The following is a 23,798-nucleotide window of genomic DNA, read 5'->3' on the forward strand; positions in this document are numbered from 1 at the left end:
AAAAAAAAGAACATTCATGGTTATTGTTGAGTGGCGAGAATAGTTTGAGGAATATTTGGACACATGTATCATTTATATAATTGTAATATTTACCAAAATCTTAATTCCATTAAACAAAAACAACACAATAACCGAACATTTTGTTTGATTTTTTAATTTGCCACTTTTTCTAACTTAAATTTCAATTTTGACAGTTCAAAGATAAATCTAACTGAAATAATAATGGAAATAATCGAAACAAATATAAATCAAACATCAATTACAGCGATTGTTGTCTTCATTGCATTATTGATATAACAATTGTTAAAAATAAATAATATTGAAATAAATTTTGCATATCGTAACATATCCCGCAACAAAATTTACAACATAAACACCAAAGTTAAAATAAAACAAAATTCATAACATAACCCGCAACAATTTACTAAATTCCAGAAGCTTAAATTACAACAAGATCCAGCAACAACACTAAAAGAAAGAAAAAAAAAACTTAACTTCCACAATACACTTAAATTCCACGCCAGATCTTTCACATAACAAAAAATTAAAACAAAAAGAACTTAACTTCCACAATACACTTAAATTATACGCCAGATCTTTCACATAACAAAAAATTAAAATAAAAAGAACAAGCTGAAAAAGCCCACTGCTCACTTAATCTTTGCCGAGAGAGCCGAGAGAGGGGAAGACGGAGGAGGTCGTGAAGCTGCATGAGAACTGACGAAAATGGAGGAAAATGAAAGTGAAAGAGAGAGGAAAGTTTTGGGGGAAAACAAAAAAGTCAAGGAGAGAGGAAAGTGAAATCGTGGGGAAGTGAAAAAGTGAAAGAGGGAGCAAAGCATTCCAACGCCATTTATTTATTCATTTGATATATATTTTTTTTTTTTATGTTTAAAGAGTGAGAGGAAATGAGAGGAGAAACGACAGAAAAGATTGCCGTTTCTGTCGTCCTTCTCTCATCCCTCTCGCTACTTAGCATTTTCCTTACCTAAAAACATTGACCTGCGTGATGTCTGGAAAGTTTGATCTTCTACTTTGAATTTTCTTTTCGCTCTCTCTCTCCTTACTGCAATCAACGCAAATTTAATCGTGGGGACACCATAATAATTGAGGATAGACATTCATATCCTAAAAATATCTGCTCGACGTCCACATCACTTGATGCATGTGATTGGAATAAAAATTTGGGCGATGAAAATTCTTTTGTTATCGCCCCCATTTGGTCAATAACAAAGGTCAAAAGTCGGTGTGCAATTTTCATCGTGTAAGAACAGTCAATTTTTATTTTTTAATTCTTGTTTTTCAAGGATATGTGATCGATTTTATGCTGAAACTAATTATATTCTTATAATTGATTTGGTATCCGACCTGCAACAAATTAGATCCACAATTTTGATTGCTTGACGTCGTAAATATAGCAACGTAAATAGACTATAATCAATTATCTGAATCAACTCTAGCTAACTCTAGATGGTAGATATGATATGAGATTATCAAGCTTTTGTAATCTAATTGTAAGAATTAAGATATGCCCGGGATAAAATATCACCGGTCTGCCTAATACTGTCTTTAAATTTTTTGAAAGAATATCACCGACGTGCAATGAAAGATGGAAAGACCCAGAAGGAAGCCCATTAATACGGTCTTTTCACTCAGCCACTTGACAGCAGACAATAATGATACCCGGTAGCAGTTGGGAGGTCAAAGCATGATGTTGACTCAACAACACAATTGCTCTTCGAGGTTCAAATCGACTCAAGAGCAAATCTTATGTGAAGTACATAAATTTGAGGTTAATTTTGACTTTTAAAATAGTTTTTTCATTTTTTGTAGTGCTAATTAATTAAGTGGACTCACGTTTATATGTTGTGCTAGTTTCATAGAGCATTAAAATCAAACTCACCTACGAGCAGACCAACCGCAACTAACGTTTGAGTATATGAACATGGCTTATAAGCTTCTATATTTTGGAAACTCCCAAAAATGCCCACCCCGCTTGATCTGCCTCAAAGGCTTATCAAAATCATAAACTCAAGTGATGCCTTCTGTTAGAGTGCAATTTATGCACTAGTTTTACATTACTTACTTCCTTTAATATCGATGTTTTGCACTTAATAATAATAATTTACTTGTGTTTTATTTTTGTAAGTGCAATTCTATTGATTGGTGCTAAAATTGAGCTACAAGATTATGTTTGAGAATAATTATTTTACTGGAGAAATTATGAGCATCAAAAGAACTTTATTGATAAGGCGTGGACGTGTGCTGTCAACTACGGACCTACAGTTTTTAGTTTAACGTGTTTTGTATTTTTGGTTATTTTTATAATTATGAATTTAATATTTCAAATATTAGTATTTTATTTTAAAAAGAACTCTAGAGGAAAAGAGAGAGAACAATATTTAAGGGAGAAATCTATTGTGAAAAGAGAGACTTTTTGAAAAGAAAGAAACCCTAGATCTAAATTTTTCTCTTCTCTCTATGAAGAACTAAACCTATTATTCTGGTTAAAGGTTAATGAAGCTTTGATTCATCACTACTGTGAGATCTTTCTTATACTTTAATTGTTTTATTACTTTTTGGGTATTTGTTTATTCTCTGAATTATTGTCATGATTATATTTGTTAATTAGATAATTCGCCACTATTTAATTATCAACTTAATCTATTGTCAATTAAAAGATTCATCTTTTGAAGATTTTAATGTTTGTGACAAATAGCATAGCAGTGCGTTGTGTTATGAGAATAAATAATCTAATTTAAATGAACCATCGTATGCGTTTGTTGATTAGGATTTGAGTCTCTCTGGTTTTTCAGGCTGTCAATTGATTAAATCCTATGATCGTATCTAGGGTTGTCTATTGATTAGAAAAATAACCAATAGTCGTAGTCGTACCTTGGTTATCGACTAGTTAACGAGAGATTGGCTATTAGAGGGTCTCAGTAGGTATAACCGGTCTATTCATAAGTAGTAATAATTTATATTTGAATCAATTATCAGTATTCGAATCAAGCTGAGTTAATTCCTTCAACCAGAGTTTCCCCAATTTGAATTACAATTTTAATTTGCGTTCTTTTTATTTTAATTTGATTTTTATTATTGTCAACAATTCCACCATTTTGCATTTTATATTTTTAAAAGGATTTAAATAATTACCGATCTCTGTGAACACGACTCTACTCAATTACTAAATGCAATTTATTTAAAGTAAGTATTTATTTTTGCTGGCTTTGACAACCGTCGCCTTCTTATAGATAATCAACCTTCCCTTCTTATATTTGTTATCCCATTCGTTTTCTTATTGCTTCAATTAAAGGCTTCTTCGATGCACAATCTTCGTGATTTTTTAATCTTATTTTTAGTTAAATTGTAAATTCAAAAATAGGGACTTATTGAGGTAGCACTAGCACCAATCTTAGACTAGATATAGAGCAATGCAAGTTTACAATGAATTATGCTAGGCAAAATTTTGGAAAAACTTAACTCCAATCACTAGAGGAATTGAACATGAGTAATAGATGTGATTGAGTAAATAGATACATACCGTCTATCTATTTTAGAAAAAAAAAATTAAGAATGTGACATTAACATTCATGGTGTGGATTGCGAAAGCACAAAGTAATGTAATTTACTTAAAAATTTATAAAATTCCATTATTCATTGTATGAATGTCACATCACACACACATGTCAGTTCATTTTAAACGAATTTCATTATGATAATTGTTGTACTTCACTTAACTGATCACTTAGGTCGAGTAAGAAATCCTAAGTACTTTTACAATTACAATATTATTATCCAACCAGGACTAATTTATATATGTGTCATCTTTTAGGGATACTTTGAGTACGACATGGGTTTGAAGAAGTCTTTCTATAAACATGTACTTTTGATCACGAGGTAAGGTACCTTGGTCCTGAAAACAGTCACCAAAAGCTCACAACTCTCCTCTCTCTTTAACTAAATATATATCCAAATTTCAAACAATCTAAATAATAATAATAATAGCAGCAGCAGCAACAATAATAATAAATAAATAAATCCCATTCTTAAGATACCCGACATTTACTCAAATTTTCCAAATCCACTATTTTTTCTTTAAATGCACCGATTCCATATATAACATTCAAACATGAATCATGAAAAGAAATGGGAAAAAAAAAGATCTCATTCACGTAAACTACCCCCAAATAAATGAACCATCATTGTTTTCAATGAATTAAACAAATTAAAGAAATAAAAAAGGATAAAAGTCAATTTAGTCTCTATATTTTAATATTAGTGTATATTTAGTTCATGTATTTTTAAAAATATCTTGAAACATCTCTGCAGTTAAAGTATTGATACTCCTACTATTAATTTTTATTTCTTTTGACTTACTTTTACAATATTACTCTTTTACAATAATTTTTTTAGGACATTAATAAAAAGAAAATAATTAAATTACCAATTTAACCTTAGAAAATTAAACAAAATTATGTTAATTTTTTTGCAAGCACCATTTGCATACTTGGTAGTTTGCATACAATTTTGACAATTTAATTTTTGATAATTAAAAATTAATATAATTTTTATTTTTATTTTTTAGGGTTAAATTGGTAATTTAGTTATTTTCTTTTTATTAATGTCTAAAGAAAAAATTATTATAAAATGGTGATATTGTAAAAGTAAGCCAAAAAAAAAAGTAACGATAAAGATGTTTCCAAGTGTTTTTAAAAATACAGAGACTAAACGGGTTTTACTCAATAAAAAAAAACACTACACTGTAAGAAGCCTTTTAAAATCAAAAGTGTCAAATGCTTTATTATGTTTCTGGAAGATGTGAACCCAAACTTTCAAATCTTCAATTTTTCACTTGCTCTTCGTGGTTTGAGACTGGGATTTACTTAAATATTTTCTCTCTCTTCAATCCCACTTTGCGTTTCTTCACTCCTCAAGAGCGATGGCTAAAAATTTAAAATAGTAACTGTAGAAGAGATGAAATTAGGGTTGCTTATTTGGGGACAGTTGCAAAAGGGTGGTATTTTAGTGAGAAATTTTGGGAAGAGTAAAGACGAGAGAGGGAGAGAGGGAGAGAGGGAGATCGAGGTACAACTCAAAAAAATTAGGGATTTGAGTGAAGTTAGGGTAATTTTTTTATTTATACATATGTATAAAAATGACGTTTTTTAAACTACGAGTCATACTTTTACCTTGTAAAATATAATATGTTTTTGGATAATGAATCATCTTTTAACTTCTTATGAAATTAAAATTATCATAGATCACTTTGTACCTACGAAAGAAGTCATCTAAAAGAAAAGATAACAGTTGTTTAGACGCGAGTCATCTATCGAATGTCATCTATTGAATTTATTGTAGTAGTGTTGGCAACTTCAAATCTTTAACTTAAATATCAGAGGGTTCTCGCGGTAACAACACTGGCGCCCTTACGATCTCTTTTGTTTTGTAAATGAAGAGCATCGTAACAAAAGACCGGAACTTCCCCAAACTGCCAAGGCGTTAAATCAGATCTCTCCTCTATACAAAAATCTTGGTGCCAACAATAATATTTATATTAAAAAAATTGAGATAATGCATTCTACCGCACAGGAAGTTACCATGAAATTTCATTTAAATGATTAAAGAAGAAGTTACTCATTATTCAAATAAAAGGATTGATAGCTGACCAAAGTCCCTTGTACGGACAGAAATTGTTGTTAGAATCGAATAAAACGTTGTCACAGACCACAACAAAAGCTAGATATTATTCTTATTTAGGATCTTACAAAGTTCAAGGACGGCATTTGCGACGAAATTTTGATTTAAAATGTATATGATCTCTATTAGAATTAATTGCCGACCATTTAGAAGAATCTGAAAAAAAAATTGTGAAAATAAGGGCACCCAGATAACGACGAGGACAGCTCTTGCCAGTTAAAGAGATATGTTTATTTTATTTTATTTGACAGTTATATAAATTGGTGCAATTTAGAAGCTCCAGCCTACAGGTCAGAACTTTTTTTTTTTTTTTTTTCTGTTGCTTCAAGGAATCGAAGGATGAAATTTGGTATTGGCCAGCCTGCCCAATGGAAAGCACAGTTTTGTGGCTGTGGAAATGACTGTGCTACATGTAAGTTCACTCCATCTCATATGATCCAATTATATCATCTATCCGAATGTTAATATGTGAGCTAATAACATTTACCAATTTCACTCATTATTTGATTGTTGTTTATTGCCATTCATTTTTTATTACGGTGACACATTTCAAAATGCGAATTTAAGGTTAGGACTAGCGAAAATAATTGAATTCTATGATTTCATATTCTTTTTTTTTCATATATTTAATTTTTTTTATCATAATGGTCTTGATTTTTATATTATAGAACTTTGATATTACTCTTAGAAATCAAATTTAAATCTCATATTAATCTAAGTTGAGCGGAGCTTTTAATGTTATCGCACTCCAATTGAGGTCATATCAACGTGAAATCCAAATTCTTGTTGATTCTGGCCACAAATCCATCTACTTACTCATATTTTATGTGCATGATTTTTTGTTCGTAATTAAGTTAAATGTAGCCGGTTGAATTTATTTAACTGATGAGTCACCGCAGGTTGCATAACATGTTGGCTCCCATGTGTCACCTTCGGTCAAATCGCAGAAATATTGGATGAAGGACAAAGCTGTAAGTATAATTTCTCAGACACAGTATCAAATTACAAAAACGTTTGAGCATTGACGATTAATTATTTAATTAAAAAACCAAAAAAAAAAATGAAGCATCTTATTTCTTCTGTGGCTAATTTTTGTGTTGTAGCTTGCTGCACTCAAGGTTTTGTATACGTAATTCTATCTCTATTTGCATGCAACTGCCTCCTCTCATGCGTGTATAGAGGCAAACTACGAAAGAAATACGGCTTGCAGGGAAATTCTTTCTGTGATTGCTGTGTTCATTGCTTCTGCGAAACCTGCGCTCTTTGCCAAGAACACGCCGAGCTCAGAAGTAGGGGACTCGACCCATCTAGAGGTTGTGCTACTATTCTTACACTTACATATATAGTTGAAATACATAATTCACAACGTTATATTTCTCTCAATTATTACCATATCACATTAATTAATAGTAATCAATGATTTTGTGTGTTGATGTATTATGTATATAGGTTGGGATGGTCAACCGATAACTGCAGCTCCGGCGCGGATGATTCCCTCCATGTTCAAAAAATGATGTCTACCTAGGGTAGATGATTCAATATCTTCTTTCGTTTTGTGGGAGCTTAATAAATGAAATGAAAGAATTAGAAATATGGGAGTGTACGTAATAAAAGGAAAGAGCAAGATCTTATCGCGCGTATGTGGTGTACGCACTTTCTAAAATATGAATTTGATGTCTTACAATATTGTAAAAGACTTCTATGATGTTAAAAGATTCTTTTACAATGTTGCAAAAAATATCTAATTTGCACTTTAAGCACTCATCAAATGAACTGTAATTTTTTTACAGTTTTAAAACAATGTGTTGGACAATGCAAGAAAGAACTGTATTGCGACAGGCCAATTAAAACACTACGAAATCTTTAAAATAAAGCACAACAATTGCAGAAAATCGAATGATGATGCGACCAACGAAACAGAGCACCTAATCATTGTGTCATCCTACTGGGCATGCAGCTTCTCACCAGTTAGACAATCTGCATGCGATTCACAACACAAGCTAACTAGTGAAGAAATTAACCCCCACGCCATGCTAAGTTGATCAAATCAGAATTGAATAAATAAACTTTACTCTGATGATCACTAGCATTAATCATCACACTTTCAAGTGTAAGTTCTTTAGCATTGCATCGTATCAGTTCCTTCCCATTGTTTACTAGATAGTCATCAATCACCCAGAGTAAATACCATCTGATCGAAATTTTTTTTTTTTTTATCTACTCAATGGTGATTCTTACATCGGCATAAGAGATTTCATTTTAGAGTGCGCGCCGCCCAATATTTCGAGGAACTTTTATGCAACTGTTCAACGATGATGATCCACGATTTGAAACAACCTGAAAAATGTGTTTGTTGTTTCCGATTTAGCTAACTAAATTGGCGGTGACACTCCTTTATCTTCTGTATGACGACGGCATTATGGTAGTCGATTTATTTGGGGAGCGCATGAGACACCGTATATCTTTTCTCATCTGCCGACGATTATGCAACACCGGTGATGGCTTCGCTATTTTAGTTATTTTTTAATAAATAAATTTCCAAAAATTTATTAATTATATTGTTTCGTTGAATGGTGTATATTAGAAATATGTTGTTAAGATGAGGAGAAAATTGGTATTGCAGATTATAATATCAGATATCTGATATTATGATTTTTAATAGCATTGGATGTTTAGCAAATGTATATATATATATATATATATATATATTTGAATCAGATTTTCAAATAATTTATTTTAACAAGTATTGAACATTTTTAGTTGTTAGATTATCCGAGTTAACGATTTAAAGCCATTTCAAACATGATATCATATAATTATCCAAATCTTGTTATTTTTATTTAGGGATCATAATGCATAGAACTTGTTTGGTAGTGAGATGTTGTGATTTTGAATTATATATATTATTGGATAAAACTTAAATTTATTAAAGAAAAGTGCATAATTTTTTTTAAAAAAATATCTTTTGTCATAACTTTTATATGTAATAATTATTAGAAAAAAGTATGAAATAAAAAACTACTCGTTGGGCTGTGGAGCCGCAACCCAATGGGTTTTACAAAACACCTTATTAGAAATCAAACCCAAATGAGCCCATAATCCATTGGAGTATAAATATGTGTGTATGTATATTTCAATTAGATATTTATGACCATGTTACAGTTAGGGACAAACTAAAAAATTTAAAAAAAATATTAATTTAGTGTATTTTATCTTTTGGTGTATTAAAATTTATACTTTTTTTATTTTTTAATTTATACCTAATTTCAATATGGTTAGAAGTCTTTTATTAATAACCTAAACTCTCTTTGACAAAATAGGAAAAGAATATTATATCACCAATAGGAAAAATTCTATAATACATTAAGGGCCCGTTTGGTTTTATTTATATATCATGGGACCGGATAATTTTAGTGTAAAATAATACTTATATCGTGTTTGGTGTAAAAAAAAAAAAGTAAAGGTAGGATAACAATAATGAGCCCGTCACTTAATCCCCAACAGTGGAAAAATTCCATCCCAAGGGGACCCTTGGGATTACATTTTCTAAACTAAAACTTTGTCCTCAATCATTCATGCGTTTAAAAACTATAACATGTTCAATATAAAAAATAAATTAAGGGAAGATTTTACATTTTTTTAATAAATTTGCCAATAATTATTGATTTAAGTTAGATTATATTACATGTCATTTTAAATTAAATCTAAGATGATTTTGATAAATTAATATATATAAGACATATTATTAGTTACTAGCTAATCTCATGGCATACCACACAAGACATGATTATTTATAGTCCAATCCAATATTGCACCAAACACAACATAATATTATATATAATCCAGTATTATCTAATCCAATCATATTTTATCCAATTCGATCCAATCCAATCAAATCCAATCCGTCATACCAAACGAGCCCTAAATGCACCATATCCTTCATATAATAAATAAATAATATTATGACATATGTGCATTTATTATGAAAGATTATTATGTAAGTAGTGATTATATTAAATTCAACTATATATGTCATACATGCATCAATTAATTCTATTACATCTGATATATTATAGAATTTATCGACTAATACTCACATAGTCAAATGGTCGAAGTGGAATCTGAATACCAATCAAAGTACACAAGACTTTCCAAATTTTTTTCATTTTTTCTTTTAATCAGCCATCTGGTTTCAAAGTCAGTGACATTATATAGAAGGGAGATAACAGTAAGGGAGAGGATTTTGGCCCTTGCTTTAATGATCTCAAGCCTAATCGCATTTCATTGAAGAGGGGAGGTGTATGTTAAAAAAAATATTCCATATGCAAGGTCTGACCTGCTCGTGTTTAATTTGAGTTCTAAAAAATCAAACAGAAATCAATAAAATATAATCATTTGATTAGAGATTTGATTTAGTGCGTATAGTCGTACATTATTCTATGAGTAATGATATAGCCATAAATTTTTGTACAAATTGATGTGGCATGATAAAATTGGTTGAATTAAATATCTCTTGACCCACATGATTTATTTTTATTATTTTATATTTTTATTAGGGGTGGGCATTTTACCCGACCCGACCCTATAAATTTCGGGTTCGGGTCGGGATCGAAACCCGATCGGTTTGAAATTTACAAACCCGATCAGGTTGTGATCGGTTCGGGTCAAACCCGACCCGATCCGAATACCCGATCGGGTTCTTAAAAAAAAAAAAAAACGTACTGACCCAAATTGACCTGATTTCAACCGACCCGAACTGACCCGAATTGACCCGAACTGACCCTATTTCAACCGACCCGAATTGACCCGAACTAACCCAAATTGACCCGAACTCAATTCTACCCATTTTAAATCCAACCCGAACTAACCCAAATTGACTCGAACTCAATTCTACCCATTTTAAATCCAACCCGATCCAACCCGAACATAACCCGAATTAATGACCCGACCCGAACCGACCCGAATATAGTTCGGGTCGGTTCGGGTCGGGTCATTAATTCGGGTTATGTTCGGATTGTTCCTTGTCTAACCCAAACAACCCGAAACCCGATCGGGTTGACTCGAACCCGATTTTGCTCACTCCTAATTTTTATTCAACCAATTAATTAATAACACGTCAATTTGTAGAAGATAAATTTGTACTAACAGTTTGTGGCTATATCATCACTCTTATTTCATTGATAGATCTGTGGATCTCGCAACGTAATCCCATTAATGAAAACTCATCATGTGCGTAGTCACGCACAACAAGATAGGCATGTGCATGCATCCGATCGAATTTCCATACAATGGCGTCCAAGCCACGAGTATTATATGCGTAATTACAACGCATTTTTCACCCTTGTATGACTAGAAGAGTTGTCGTGTTGTGTAGTCAAAGCTGCAGCACTCATGGCCGAGTCAAATAAGATCGCCCGCCCGCCTGGCCCCATGGTGTAGTGTTTATCCCTTTCAAACTAAAAACTTAAAGTTAACGTTAAATATTTTGACATTATTACAATTATAAAAGCTTTTTTATTCAATAATTAAACTAACAATCAATAATTGGTCAAGTCACATTCAAAAGAAAAAAAAAAAAGAAATAGTAATTGGTCACGCCGTCCTAATAAATCCGCTTAGACAGGTACCTTATATCACATAAGCTCATTTTCAAGCATTTCAATACTGGTGTGCCTTTTTTCTCCCCCCCCCCCCCCCCCTGAAATTCAATGGAATTTTAACACTGGTGTGTTAAATAACAAATAAATAAATAAACTAGAGTGTGTTAAATAAATAAACAAATAAATGCAGTTCAAACTTCAAACAAATAGACTTGAAATGATTTGAAAAGATTTAGCTGTGGAGTCTATTCAGAACAGAACATCATAGTAATGTGAAAACATAGGATAAAATGAAAATGGTAAATTTATAGTAAAAATATCAAATTATAAGGAGTATTTATATTTATATTGAAGAATTTAACACAATGGGGACAAAACAATTGTAAAATTATATTAGGTAATAGTACTAAATAAAAAATTAACATTTTTATTAAAGAATAATATAATTCCCACAATTTTATAATTATTTTTATTAATCGTTGTGTCGCTGTTACGGCTATTTATCATTTTTAAACCATGAAAGACTAAACAAATAGGCAAGTGAAAGACATTCCTCCTCCATCGGTGCTACAAAGCGGACTACAGTTTGACCAAACAAATAGCCAAGAAGTTTCATAGAAGCAGCCATGACTAATAATAATAAACTAAGAAATTCGGATCTCTGTCTTTGCAGTTGCAGATCAAACCAAGTGAAACCAGCTTGTCATTTCCTTAACTAAATTTCTTTATCATCGCATTGTGGTGACTCCTCTCTTGACATTGAGCTTTTGGAGAGAAGTTATTGTTGATCATCACAGGCTTCACAACCGCCAGCCATGTCTAATATAGTCAAAGAAGCTTGGAGAAAATATCTTATACAACTCCAAGTTCACCCTTTGAGAACCAAGGTCTGTTCTGTTCTTCTTCATCTTCAATACCCATGTTTTTATTTTAACATAATTTTGTTTATTAAATTTTGTTTTGATTATAGGCAATCACAGCTGGGGTACTAGCTGGGTGTAGTGATGCAATTGCCCAGAAGATTTCTGGGGTCAAAAAGCTTCAACTGAAAAGATTGCTGCTTCTTATGGTACCTTGAATTTCACTGAATGATGTAATGTTTTGATGGTGTTCTTGTAGTGATTATGTTTTGAGTATAGAAATTTCTATTTTGCAGCTTTTTGACTTCGGATATGGAGTACCATTTGGGCATTTTCTTAACAAGTTCTTGGATGCCATTTTCAAGGGAAGGGACAACAAATCTGTTGCAAAGAAGGTACCCTCTCTGCTTATTACATTCAAATCAAATTTCTTCTCATGCCTAGTTCATGAAGCTCTCAGAATTCAGATATTTTGATTGAGAATTGAAAGTTTATAATTTTGATTGATGAACCAGGTATTATTGGAGCAACTAATATTTTCCCCTTGGATCAACTTTCTGTTCATGACTTACTTTGGCTTGGTGGTTGAAGGTGCATAAGCGTTTGAATTATTAATTTCTTTTGAGTTATAACATCAGAGTCTTTCTCAGCTACAAACATCTGCATATTGTACAACTCAAGTCCTTGATTTATTAGTTGAAATTCATATTTTATAAAATGCGGACGTTCCTACCTAAGAAAGTTTATTCAATTTTATATGTCCCGAGCTTTGATATATTGTCATCAAGCTTCTCTGTTTTCGAAATATTGATCATGGATGTAATCTTAATTTGTGATCTTACAGCATTTCAAGCTGTAATCTTTCTGTTGCTGTATATCTAGTTGATTAAATTATTCTGGTATCGTAGGAAAACCATGGGGTTCAGTCATGAAGAAAGTTCGAAAGGACTATCCTGCTGTTCAGTTTACTTCATGGAAGGTATGAAATAACAGAACATCTTTTCTGCACACAGCAAAATTCATGAGAAGGATGCGGAATTATCAGCAACATTTTAAGCACTCATGATGCGTAATTTGCTTCCAGGTTTGGCCAACTGTTACTTGGGTGAATTTCCAGTACGTCCCTCAGCAATTCCGAGAACTCTTTTTCAGCTTGGTTGCCTCCTGCTGGTGTGCTCCTCTTAACCTTTCTTGCTTCCCTCAACAACGTATCTGCATAAATTTTTTTAGTATGATGCAGATTCAAGTAATTACGCATGAATTCTTTTGGTAAATTCTAAGAGTTTTTTTTTCCCCTGCAAATTAATCTCTCAGGGCTATCTTCATCAATTTGAAAGCTGAATCCGCTGCAATCAAGAAGGACTAGATGGAGGCTCCAAGGGGTCTAACCGGTCGAGTGATTTTCAAGTAGCCGAGTCTAAGTCCTGAGGAAAGGAGGGATTTAAAAAATTGGTTTCAGTTTTGGCCAACCTTTTGCCTTTTTAAAATTAGCTAAATATAACAAGTAGGACTAGATGGAGGAATTGTTTTTTAAATTTGTCTTTGGGACTACTATTCAATGATTGGATGCCTGCATTTTATTCGACAATTATTTGTACAAAAGGGTTATTACATTCAAATCTCGGTTTAGAGTTATTGATCCGAATTTCATTAAGATGGGAGTATTGATAAATCTACTTCTGAGATGTTTTTCCAGAACAACAGGATTACGCTGCAAAAAGAAACTTGTTTTTATTAATTAAAAAAAAAAAAAACAGAGATTATATGACACATTCCAAAAACTGGATTGTTGATAAATGAATAATTTGCAGAACAACCAATCAATGGATCAATGCGGGTCAAACCGGGTTAAATTGACCTACCATTTCTTCATACACGTGGCGCACGTAAAGCATTCCTAATTTCCCAGCCTTTTCGTTATTATGAAATGGAAGTGACAGGTGAGATTAAACAAATCTACACGTGAAACAAGGGTGGCGCTGTTCATACAAAGACTTTTAAAGTGTTTGACCAAAAAATGGACATTTCAGATTCATCACAGCAACAAATAAATATCAGAACACCGACCCCGATCTCCACCTACCAGTACCAACTCGTCATTTCATGTATCATTGCGTTGTTATTTACTTGTTTATTTGTCTGCGTAAGAATTGAGAGTGAGTTTTTGAAGAGCAGTTGTTGAATCGTCATTCGCTCATCACCAGGCTCTTCACAGGCTTACGGTCGCCAGCCAGCCATGTCTGATGTAGCCAAAGAAGCTTGGAGAAAATATCTCATACAACTCCAAGTTCACCCTTTGAGAACCAAGGTTTGTTCTTTTCTCTTTCTTCTTCATTATCCATTTTTTTTTTCTTTAAATTTGTTTTGTTTTGATTATAGGCAATCACCGCTGGTATATTAGCTGGGTGTAGTGATGCCATTGCCCAGAAGATTTCTGGGGTCAAAAAGCTTCAACTTAAAAGATTGTTGCTTCTTATGGTACGTTGACTTTTCATTGCTCTCCGTTATTTGGTTGTCAAGGAAGTCGGAGAAAAGGGTTTTGATTTGATAAATTCATTTGATTGATCAAGTTGTTAAACTAACTAGCTCAGTTAATTGAATGATCATGTAATAGTATCTGACATAAAGATAAGTGATACGTCTAAGTTGTTGCAGTTTTGAGAGTTTGATGTTTTCTTATTAAATGTTGAATATAGAAATTGTGTTTTGCAGTTTTATGGTTTTGCATATGGAGGACCATTTGGGCATTTTCTTCACAAATTGATGGATATTATTTTCAAGGGAAAGAAGGACAAGAAAACTGTTGCGAAGAAGGTACCCCATTGGCTTAACTTGCAACCCTCTGTTGTTTACCTCTCTGCAATACTTTTGGTCAATGATTGAAAATTGTGATTTTGATTAATTAGGTGTTGTTGGAGCAACTAACTTCTTCACCTTGGAACAATTTCCTTTTCATGATGTACTATGGCTTGGTGGTTGAAGGTGTGGCCGTTAGATTTAATTTCGTTGGGTTATTCGCCTCATCTTTATTTACATTTATGCTATCATTTCAGTTTTTCCATCTCTTAACTGAATTAGCTTTGCTTTCAGTAGGAATGTAGGGGGTGGCCCTTCTTATTTCGTCACATGTCAGCAATTCAAATTGTAGTATCTTTGTCATTCTTGTCTTGGCATTCATCGGTTTTTCAAAATAAATTATGGCGTTTGATTTCCAGAGCATGGTCTGTGATCAAATGAACAGGGTCAGTTCTGGAGAATTCCAATATCTGAAAGCACCTGACTTTTTCAATTCTACTTACCCATCTTTCAAAGTAATTTGTCACAATTTCAGATTGGCACTAAGTGCAACCTTTTTAACTTAATTTCAAGTTTTAAATAGCTCCATGCATCTATTGTTTCTAAATCTGAGCTCAGCCATCTAAAAGGAGTTAAGTGAAAACCGGCTTTTTTTAGCATGTTCAATATAGGTAAACACGACAAATATGTGGGCAGCTATTTGACTTCTTTCTGGTTGTGGATTGAGTGCTCCCATATTTACAAATCATTCACAAAAGTTAAAATAACCCTTCAACAAGGCTTCTGGTTCTGCCTCTTCCCTGTGAATGGAAAAATTTTCCTAGTTATTTATTGGCCAGCCTTAGTTGTAGTTCAATTTAGGGAACTGATGGTAATCATAAGATTGCTGACTACCCATGGTTGGTATTTTCACCTCATTTTTGGTTAATCAAAATAGCGGTCATTTTTTTGGTTTACATCAAACCTGAAATTTTTTTGGGTTTACATCAAACCTGAAATTCTATCTGTTACTACTTAGGAACAAGAAAAAGTGCACATTAGTGGCATTCCTGTAAGTAAAATCAAGAAAAGAATTGCAGAGTTTAAAAGCAAGCTATAACAATTAAGCAGATATTCTGAGGTGGTTTTGTTTTGCTATTGGAAGATAAGAAGGTAATGAGTTGCTGGATAAGCCTTTGTTCAGACAGAAGTTTCCGGTTTTCTTGGAAAGCTGGAGATAGGAACAGGAATGTGGCCCAGTTTTTAAATAGGTCTTGTTGGTTCAAATCCCTTCAAATAATGGAAACAGCTAGAAACCTTACCATATTTTGGAAGAAAAAGAAGGTGTTACCAAGAATGTTTTGAACAAAAATAACCTAACGGTGTAGGGATGATATAGTTTCAAGTTCCAAAAACCATAATCCTTTCAGCTTTCCGAATAGGTTTAAGTTCCAAAAACCATAATCTTTTCAGCTTTCCGAACCCTGACTAATAGCTAAGGTCCAAAACATATTGCTGCTTTATTTGCTATAAGCTATGTGTTCAAGATTAGATCTAGTTGTTGTTGGAGAAACTGTTACTAAGTTGTGGTGAAAAGCTTGTAAAACATTTCTATTGTACTTGCTTTTCCTAGTGCAGTGTATTATTCTATGATAGAGAATCAGATAATGTTCTCGAACTCTGACTAGTCCAAATGATTACTGGATATATTTTCCGTAGCTAAATAAAGTGAAATTTTTAAATCATCTCAAAAGTTTATTGAAACTTTGATATGCTCATGTTCTATTCTTAGTTGTTGGTGTATGAAGTAAATATATCACTGTTAGTTTGCAATGTTAGATTCTGTTATCCTGCAAACATTTGGGCTCAAAAATTTCTCTTTTCGCCTTCACACAAATGTTTGCACCCATTAATAGAAGCATTGCTAATTACATTATCTTAGAAAAATATCTATGCAATGTTGAATGCACACGACTTAGTCCTTTCAAAGAGCACCTTGTTTTTACGATCAACTATTTGGTTTTAAATATTATTTTTGGATATTGCAGGAAGATCATGGAGTTTAGTCAAGAATAAAGTTCGGAAGGACTATCCTTCTGTTCAGTTGACTGCATGGAGGGTATGAAATAACAAACCATCTTTCTTTTGTATTATCACTCTCAAAGCAAGTCCAACTGGTATGCAAATGTACTAACATTAAGTTATTATGCTTTTGACTTGCAGTTTTGGCCTATAGTTGGCTGGGTGAACTACCAGTACATCCCTCTGCAATTTCGCGTTGTGTTTCATAGCTTTGTTGCCTCATGCTGGTGTGTTCATACATTCTTCAGCTTAGCATTCTTGCTTCACCTAATAAATTCTCCTCCCCCATCAATCCGTGCTAATTTATCTTGCTTGCATGCGCATATTGATACACTGGAATCTATAAATCATATTCTAGATCACATTAATAATGAACCATAATTACTGATGAAGCAGCCTACTTACCAATGTACACAATTTGAAAGTTTGAATTTTTATGTAACTACCAAATTGCCCCGTGTCCTTTTTTGTTAAAGAATTTATCTCTACAACTCTGCTTTAGCATATTCTTTCAGAGTATAAAAATTATACGGTTACCTGAATGACACTGACATATCATCATATATTAATTGAAATCTTAGCATCATGAATCTGGAGTGTCTGTGTAGCTGGATACATATACAGAAGATTTTTTTCTAGATAAATTACATCTTAAAGTTATTTGATACTTTTAATATGCTTTGCAAAAGTAGAGAATCTATTTTCTCAAAATTTTGTGCTGGCAGCTGAAAGTGTGATATAGAGAATGCATGAATTCTTTGGTTCTAATGCATTTATGCGTGTGCGTTAATCTCAGGGCTATCTTCCTCAATTTGAAAGCAAGATCCGTTGCAATCAAGAAGGACTAGACGTAGGAACCTTTTTAATATCTGTCCAATTTAATTTCTTAGATTTTTATGTAAGACTTTTATAAGTGAAAAACCCTGTTTAAAATTATCCTCGCATTGTATAATTGGCTTTGCTCTATTATTTGGCATTATAATAAAATTTCATAATTTGCCTTGATATTAACATGCCAACTGCTAAAGCAATGTGATGGAAGCGTAATAATATTCTTGGCAAAAGTAAAGAACAGGCATCCTGCAAAAATTTTGCAAAGCAAAAAGGAAGTGTGCTGTGAATCTCCCTATATAATCTTTCTTTTGTTGTTGAGCTCTTATGTTTTTTTTCTTATTTATTTATTTATTTATTTAATTTTGTTGTTCGTATTGTGTTGTGGTGCATTGTATACACTAGGATTTTTCTTTCTCCGATTAGAGAGGGGTTTTATTTGTATTAATGTGTTAAATCCTTCATTCTCCTATTAGAAATTTGTCATACTTGTAGTTGTATAAATTGTGTCCTGTTATTAGATGTGGTCCTCTTGTATCATACTTAGCCTGATGTGACCTTGTATTTGTACTCTTGTGAGGTGATGCATTAGTCCTTTAATGGAAGACATTTTTTTTCTCAGAAGAGACAGAAAATGAATTTGACAAAAGTGTTATAAAATTTTGAGAAAAAACATGAAAGAATTAAAATATCTTTTATTTTATTTCAAGCTACAATGATATTTTATTTAACAGGTAAATTTTTAATTATAAGCCATTTTTTAAAATCCATGACAATTGACCGTTTGATAATATCTTAGTTTCAGATTGATCAATCATGGTAATGAAAAGGGAAAAATAAACCATGAAAAAGATCAAGTGATGTGACTTAATAATCTATCTCAACCGTCCGTTTCATGAATATTTTTCTTTTTCTAGTACATTAAACCTAATTTTTTATTTTGTATAATAATTATCATCTTGTCCTCCATTAGTTTACCTCCCCAAAACATGATGAACTGGTAAAAGTCGTAATCAAACGTCGATATCTCACGCCTATAAATCTGCCATGATTAATTAAGAACAAACCAGTCACGCAACACTAAATTGATAACATTTTATCCTCTCTTTGCGGGAAAATCAAGCTAATGCCGTGTAACAAATTTCATTGCGAGGTAATTATTAACATTGAATTTGAAACAAATCATCCAGCATTTCCACCTTCATCAACTGTCCCAAAGGAGGAAAAAAAAAATGTTTACTGATAGTAACATTACGTTTAAGGATCTGCTTGGAATTGTTTTTGGAGGCTCAAGTTTGATTTTAAAAGATTAAAAATTAATTTTAGTATTTAATAAATTTTTTTTAGAAATTACTTTTTGACAAAATCACTTAATCTTAAAATAGATTTTGAAAGGTAGAGAAAGAGTAGTTTTTCAAAATATGATTTTGAGAATCAGTTTTATACTTAATATAATTTCATACATATTTTCATATACATTATAGATATCCAAAAAGAGAAAAGGACAAACACACCTCTAACGTTTAGCTAAATGGACAAAAATCTCCTTAATGTTTTAAAAAAGACATTTACACCCCAATTTATTATAATTTTACCATTATACCCTTCTAGCATATAAAAAAAATTAGATTATCCAATTTGTCTATATATTGTTAATAAAATTATAAATATACCCTTATTGCCTCATTCCTCTATTTAAATCTTTATCAATAACCAATTTTCAAAAAAGACATCTACACACTTAAAAAAAATTGTAAATAAATTATAATTTAAAAAAAATTGGTTATGAATACCATAATAAATAACATACAACATTGGTTATAAATGTACAAGTATAAATGATTGACATGTTGAGAACTGTTAAATATACAAGTTTAAAGTTTAAATAAAATTGGTTATTAATAACCAATTTTATTTTTAAAATTATAATTTATTTACAATTTTTTTAGGTGTATAGATGTCTTTTTAAAAAAATTGGTTATTGATAAAAATTTAAATAGAGGAATTGGGCAATGAGGGTATATTTATAATTTTTTTTTATAATATCCAACTTGTTTATTTATAATTTTATTAACAATATATAGACAAATTGGATAATCTAATAATTTTTTATATGTTAGGAGGGTATAATAGTAAAATTAAAATAAATTAGGGTGTAAATGTCTTTTTTAAAACATTAGGAGGATTTTTGTCCCTTTACCTAAACATTGGGGGTGTGTTTGTCCTTTTCCCATCCAAAAATTATCCTTCTTAATTAGGAAATAAAATCATTAATTTAAAGAGTTTATAATTATTACCAATTATATTGAGATAAAAAATAAAATTAATAATAATTAAATGTTTATTTTAATTATCAATTATTATAAATACACAATAAAAAAATATTTTTAAACATGTTTATAAATGTATAAATATATTTCATTTAACGTTATATCTAATTCGGTCATTTACGTTCTTACAACAGCTTATCAATAAGATTTAGTAACAGCTTAACATGTTTATAAATACATACGACTACTTTTAAAATTTATAGTACTTTTAAAAATAAATTTTACCAAATATCTAATTAATTCTCTTTATAACTGACTATTTCTACAGTACAATTTTTACTAATTATTTTAACACCTACAGCATTATCAAACTGCTCCTAAGCCTGTTGATTGCATGCTTGCATTATTTATGCAAGGACCTGAAAACAAAACAGCCCATGGCTTAGTTTTAATTCTTGTCTGTAAATTGGCAAACATTTGGTTAAGGGGATCACATTCCAATACATAATTATGTTTACTTATTCAAATAAAGCCATATTAAAGGTTCTGATCTACTGTTAACATTGTTGCGGTAGGAGCATGGGCACTGGTTTTAATTATTTTTCTTGGCAAGACGTTGACTCGGGGGCAAATTCCCTTTTACGTCAATGGTTTCAGTCAATTACTGAAGGAATTAGTCCTCGCAACAGATGGAGAGTAATTAATAAGATTTTAATAAATATGGCCGTACAACAAAACTGTTTTTGAGTAATATTTAAAAATACAGATACTAATGGAATGTTTTAATATTATTCATTTTTCAACTGTCAAATTTATCCATTATAAAAGAATTGAATTACCCTCCAAAGTCCAAAGAGTGGGACTTCTGGGTAATTTTTAAAACATGAGAAAAATATTAATTTGGCTGTACTACAAAACAAAATTGTAACTATCAATAATTTGGTCACTGAGAAAATCCGACTTTTTCTGAAATAATGGAGGGTGGTTCACGCTTTACATGCCATCAAATATTCTCAAATGGCCAAAAAAGAAAAAGAAAAAAGGAGTACATACATTTTAAATTAGAATTCAATTTTGTTGCTAATGAAACGGCTATCTTGGTCACTCATACATATCATGTGCAGGCACACGTTGCTGAAAATTTTACAGCTAAAGAAAATGGATCCATAACTCTGTGATAAAATATATATGTGTGGTGTTTATTCAGCTGTCATAATCTCTTTTATTTATTTATTTATTTTCCTTGGAGTAGGTAGGTGTTGAATTTGCTTTAGTTTGGACTGTGATTGATGGTTATTAGGTTAATTAACATAATGAATGGGGGGTGAAGTTGATTATCATCATAAGAGAAGGATTAGAGAGTACGTTCCAAAATTATTTAATTTAAAGAAATAGAATGAGCTTGCTTCATATTTAATTACTACTCCTAATTTATGTTTACGGACTTCTTGAGAAGGTGCTTGACCTCGACTTGGAAAGTCGTTTCAGCTAATTCAAAGAAAATGTCATAACAATAATAATAATAATAAGAAGAAGAAGAAGAAGACAACAAAGCCAATGTCTGAGGTGGCGAAAACAAATCAAAACGACATTGGAAATGAGAGGGAAGGAGCAGATGAGAAAAGAAACAATAACGTACCACCATGTACGAAATAAAATTCGAAGACCCCTAAAAGATTTAATGAAAATTAATTTTTTTCAAAAAAAAAATTACAATAATTCCATGCGTTTGTTCTTTTTCAAAAGAGAGGAAGCATAACAAATAATATACAGTATGCGTTATAAACTTGACAAAAAGTAATTTGCAATTGAGGGAAAGGGGTTTTTGCGTAAATTTTGTGGGGATTCCTATATTAATTTACTGGGGCTTCCCTTATAGACACTTAATTCCTTAATTCATCACATGCGTTGTTACATGTTCAATCAATTATACACAAATAAAGCTGAGAATTGAAAAGGCGCAAATGCAACACACCACTCAACCTAAAAAGCCGAAAAAAACTATGTACGTTTACTCGGTAATGCCTTCTCCAAGGGGTTAAGGAGAAAGAAAAAACGACACACCGCTTGACTTCTACTTTTTTTTTTAATAGATTATAGGGAAATTATCATTCGTATATCCTAAATTTGTATTTTTATAAAAAATACTATAATACTTTAAGGGTGTATCAATCGTCCACCCTAAATTGACAAAAGTTATCCGTCGTCCACTAAACCGTTAGCTGCCGTTTGAAAGTTAACGGAATAGTAACAAATTGACGAATTTACCCTTAAAAATTATCACTGTATACCCTTAAAATCTCTTATTATCACTCATATACCCTTAAATTATCACTTGTATCACATGAAAAGACTAGATTACCTCTCTGACATCATCATTTCTAAATGGCAACTAACAGTTTGGTAGACGACAGATATATTTTGTCAACTTAGGGTGGATGACTGATATACCCTGAAAGTGTTATAGTAAATTTGATAACAGAGTAAACTAAGGGTATACCATTGATCATTTCCTTATATTATAATGTAATTTAATTTAGGGATATTATCATTCGTATACCCTCTAGATACTCTGTTATAAAAAATACTACAACATTTTGAGGGCGTATCAATCGTCCACCTTAAATTGACAAAAGTATCTGCCAACCACTAAACCGCTAGCTGCCGTTTGAAAGTTAACGGAATTATAGCAAATTGATGATTTTACCCTTGAAAAGTATCACTTGTATACCCTTAAATTCTTTTATTATCACTTGTATACTCTTAAATTATCACTTGTATCATATTAAAATACCAAATTACCCATCTGGCGTTATCCTATTTAAACGGTAAGTAACATTTTGGTGGATGACAAATACATTTTGTCAACTTAGGGTGGACGATTGATACACCCTCAAAGTGTTGTAGTATTTTCGATAACAAAGCATTTATAGGGTATATGAATGATAATTTCTCTTTAATTTATTTCCTATCAAGGTTCCGATCCCATAAGTTTTATTTCTCACTAAAGAGATTTTGGATGCGTTTAGAATTGAGGTACTATAACTTTTAAGCTACAGCTGTTGTGGAAAAAAAAACTGTAATTATAAAACAAAAATTAATAATATATAGTAAATGTAAATTTTAAATAATAATTTTGATAAAACTATTAATGATATAATAGATTTTTCATTATACAAGTGAAAAATCATATTAACATAACTTCTAAATTACAGTAGATAGTGTTTACTAAACACTTTAATGCTGTAACTTTTAAGCTATAATTGTCGAACCTCAATCTCAAACGCACCCTTTATCAACTGAACAGGCAACGGCACCCCAGCACATAGAGATCTACTTCCACACATCATATACATACGCCATATCAAAATCTCACACACACAAAAGTTCATTCAACAAACTCTTGACATCGGGAACCTTGTAGAAGGATCGAATCACTATCCACACAAGATCAAGCACTAACTCTTCGTTGGTTATAATTTTCGTTTGTTTTCTTTCTTTCTTATTTTTTTAAAATTTTTTACATGGTTTTCTCAACTTCGAAGTTCCGAGTTAGCGGGTGCTTGCATGCAGCCCGCAAAAGCAAAGAGACTCAGTCATTAATTACTCATACCATGGCATAGCCGCTTAGGCATTCTTATTCTTCACGAATAATAATAATACAACACGAATAGTTCTAT

The 23,798-nt window shown here is 31.7% G+C and overlaps 3 protein-coding genes across 4 annotated transcripts; all 3 read left to right on the forward strand.

Annotated features, from left to right (window-relative positions):
• Positions 1–6,039: 6,039 nt before the first annotated feature.
• Positions 6,040–7,214, forward strand: LOC18032357 (cell number regulator 7). Its single transcript, XM_024185311.1, has 4 exons — positions 6,040–6,112; positions 6,600–6,671; positions 6,804–7,013; positions 7,150–7,214. Exons 1-4 carry the CDS (start codon positions 6,040–6,042, stop codon positions 7,212–7,214), a joined length of 420 nt encoding a protein of 139 aa, XP_024041079.1.
• A 4,606-nt stretch (positions 7,215–11,820) lies between these two features.
• On the forward strand, positions 11,821–13,801 carry LOC18032048 (peroxisomal membrane protein PMP22). The gene is made up of 7 exons (XM_006420224.2): positions 11,821–12,187; positions 12,271–12,369; positions 12,457–12,555; positions 12,676–12,751; positions 13,069–13,139; positions 13,245–13,330; positions 13,475–13,801. Exons 1-7 carry the CDS (start codon positions 12,116–12,118, stop codon positions 13,524–13,526), a joined length of 555 nt encoding a protein of 184 aa, XP_006420287.1. The 5' UTR covers positions 11,821–12,115; the 3' UTR covers positions 13,527–13,801.
• Positions 13,802–13,990: 189 nt separating this feature from the next.
• Positions 13,991–18,022, forward strand: LOC18031832 (peroxisomal membrane protein PMP22). Of its 2 annotated transcripts, XM_006420225.2 has the most exons (7): positions 13,995–14,468; positions 14,540–14,638; positions 14,873–14,974; positions 15,067–15,142; positions 16,984–17,054; positions 17,159–17,244; positions 17,814–18,022. In XM_006420225.2, exons 1-7 carry the CDS (start codon positions 14,397–14,399, stop codon positions 17,863–17,865), a joined length of 558 nt encoding a protein of 185 aa, XP_006420288.1. In that variant the 5' UTR covers positions 13,995–14,396; the 3' UTR covers positions 17,866–18,022. The 2 variants fall into 2 exon arrangements, with proteins under 2 accessions (XP_024034897.1, XP_006420288.1); XM_024179129.1 differs by lacking the exon at positions 14,540–14,638 and having other exon boundaries at positions 13,991–14,468.
• The last annotated feature ends 5,776 nt before the right edge of the window (positions 18,023–23,798 follow it).

Source organism: Citrus clementina, unplaced genomic scaffold, assembly GCF_000493195.1.
Source record: "Citrus clementina cultivar Clemenules unplaced genomic scaffold, Citrus_clementina_v1.0 scaffold_9, whole genome shotgun sequence".
Taxonomy (NCBI): domain Eukaryota; kingdom Viridiplantae; phylum Streptophyta; class Magnoliopsida; order Sapindales; family Rutaceae; genus Citrus; species Citrus x clementina.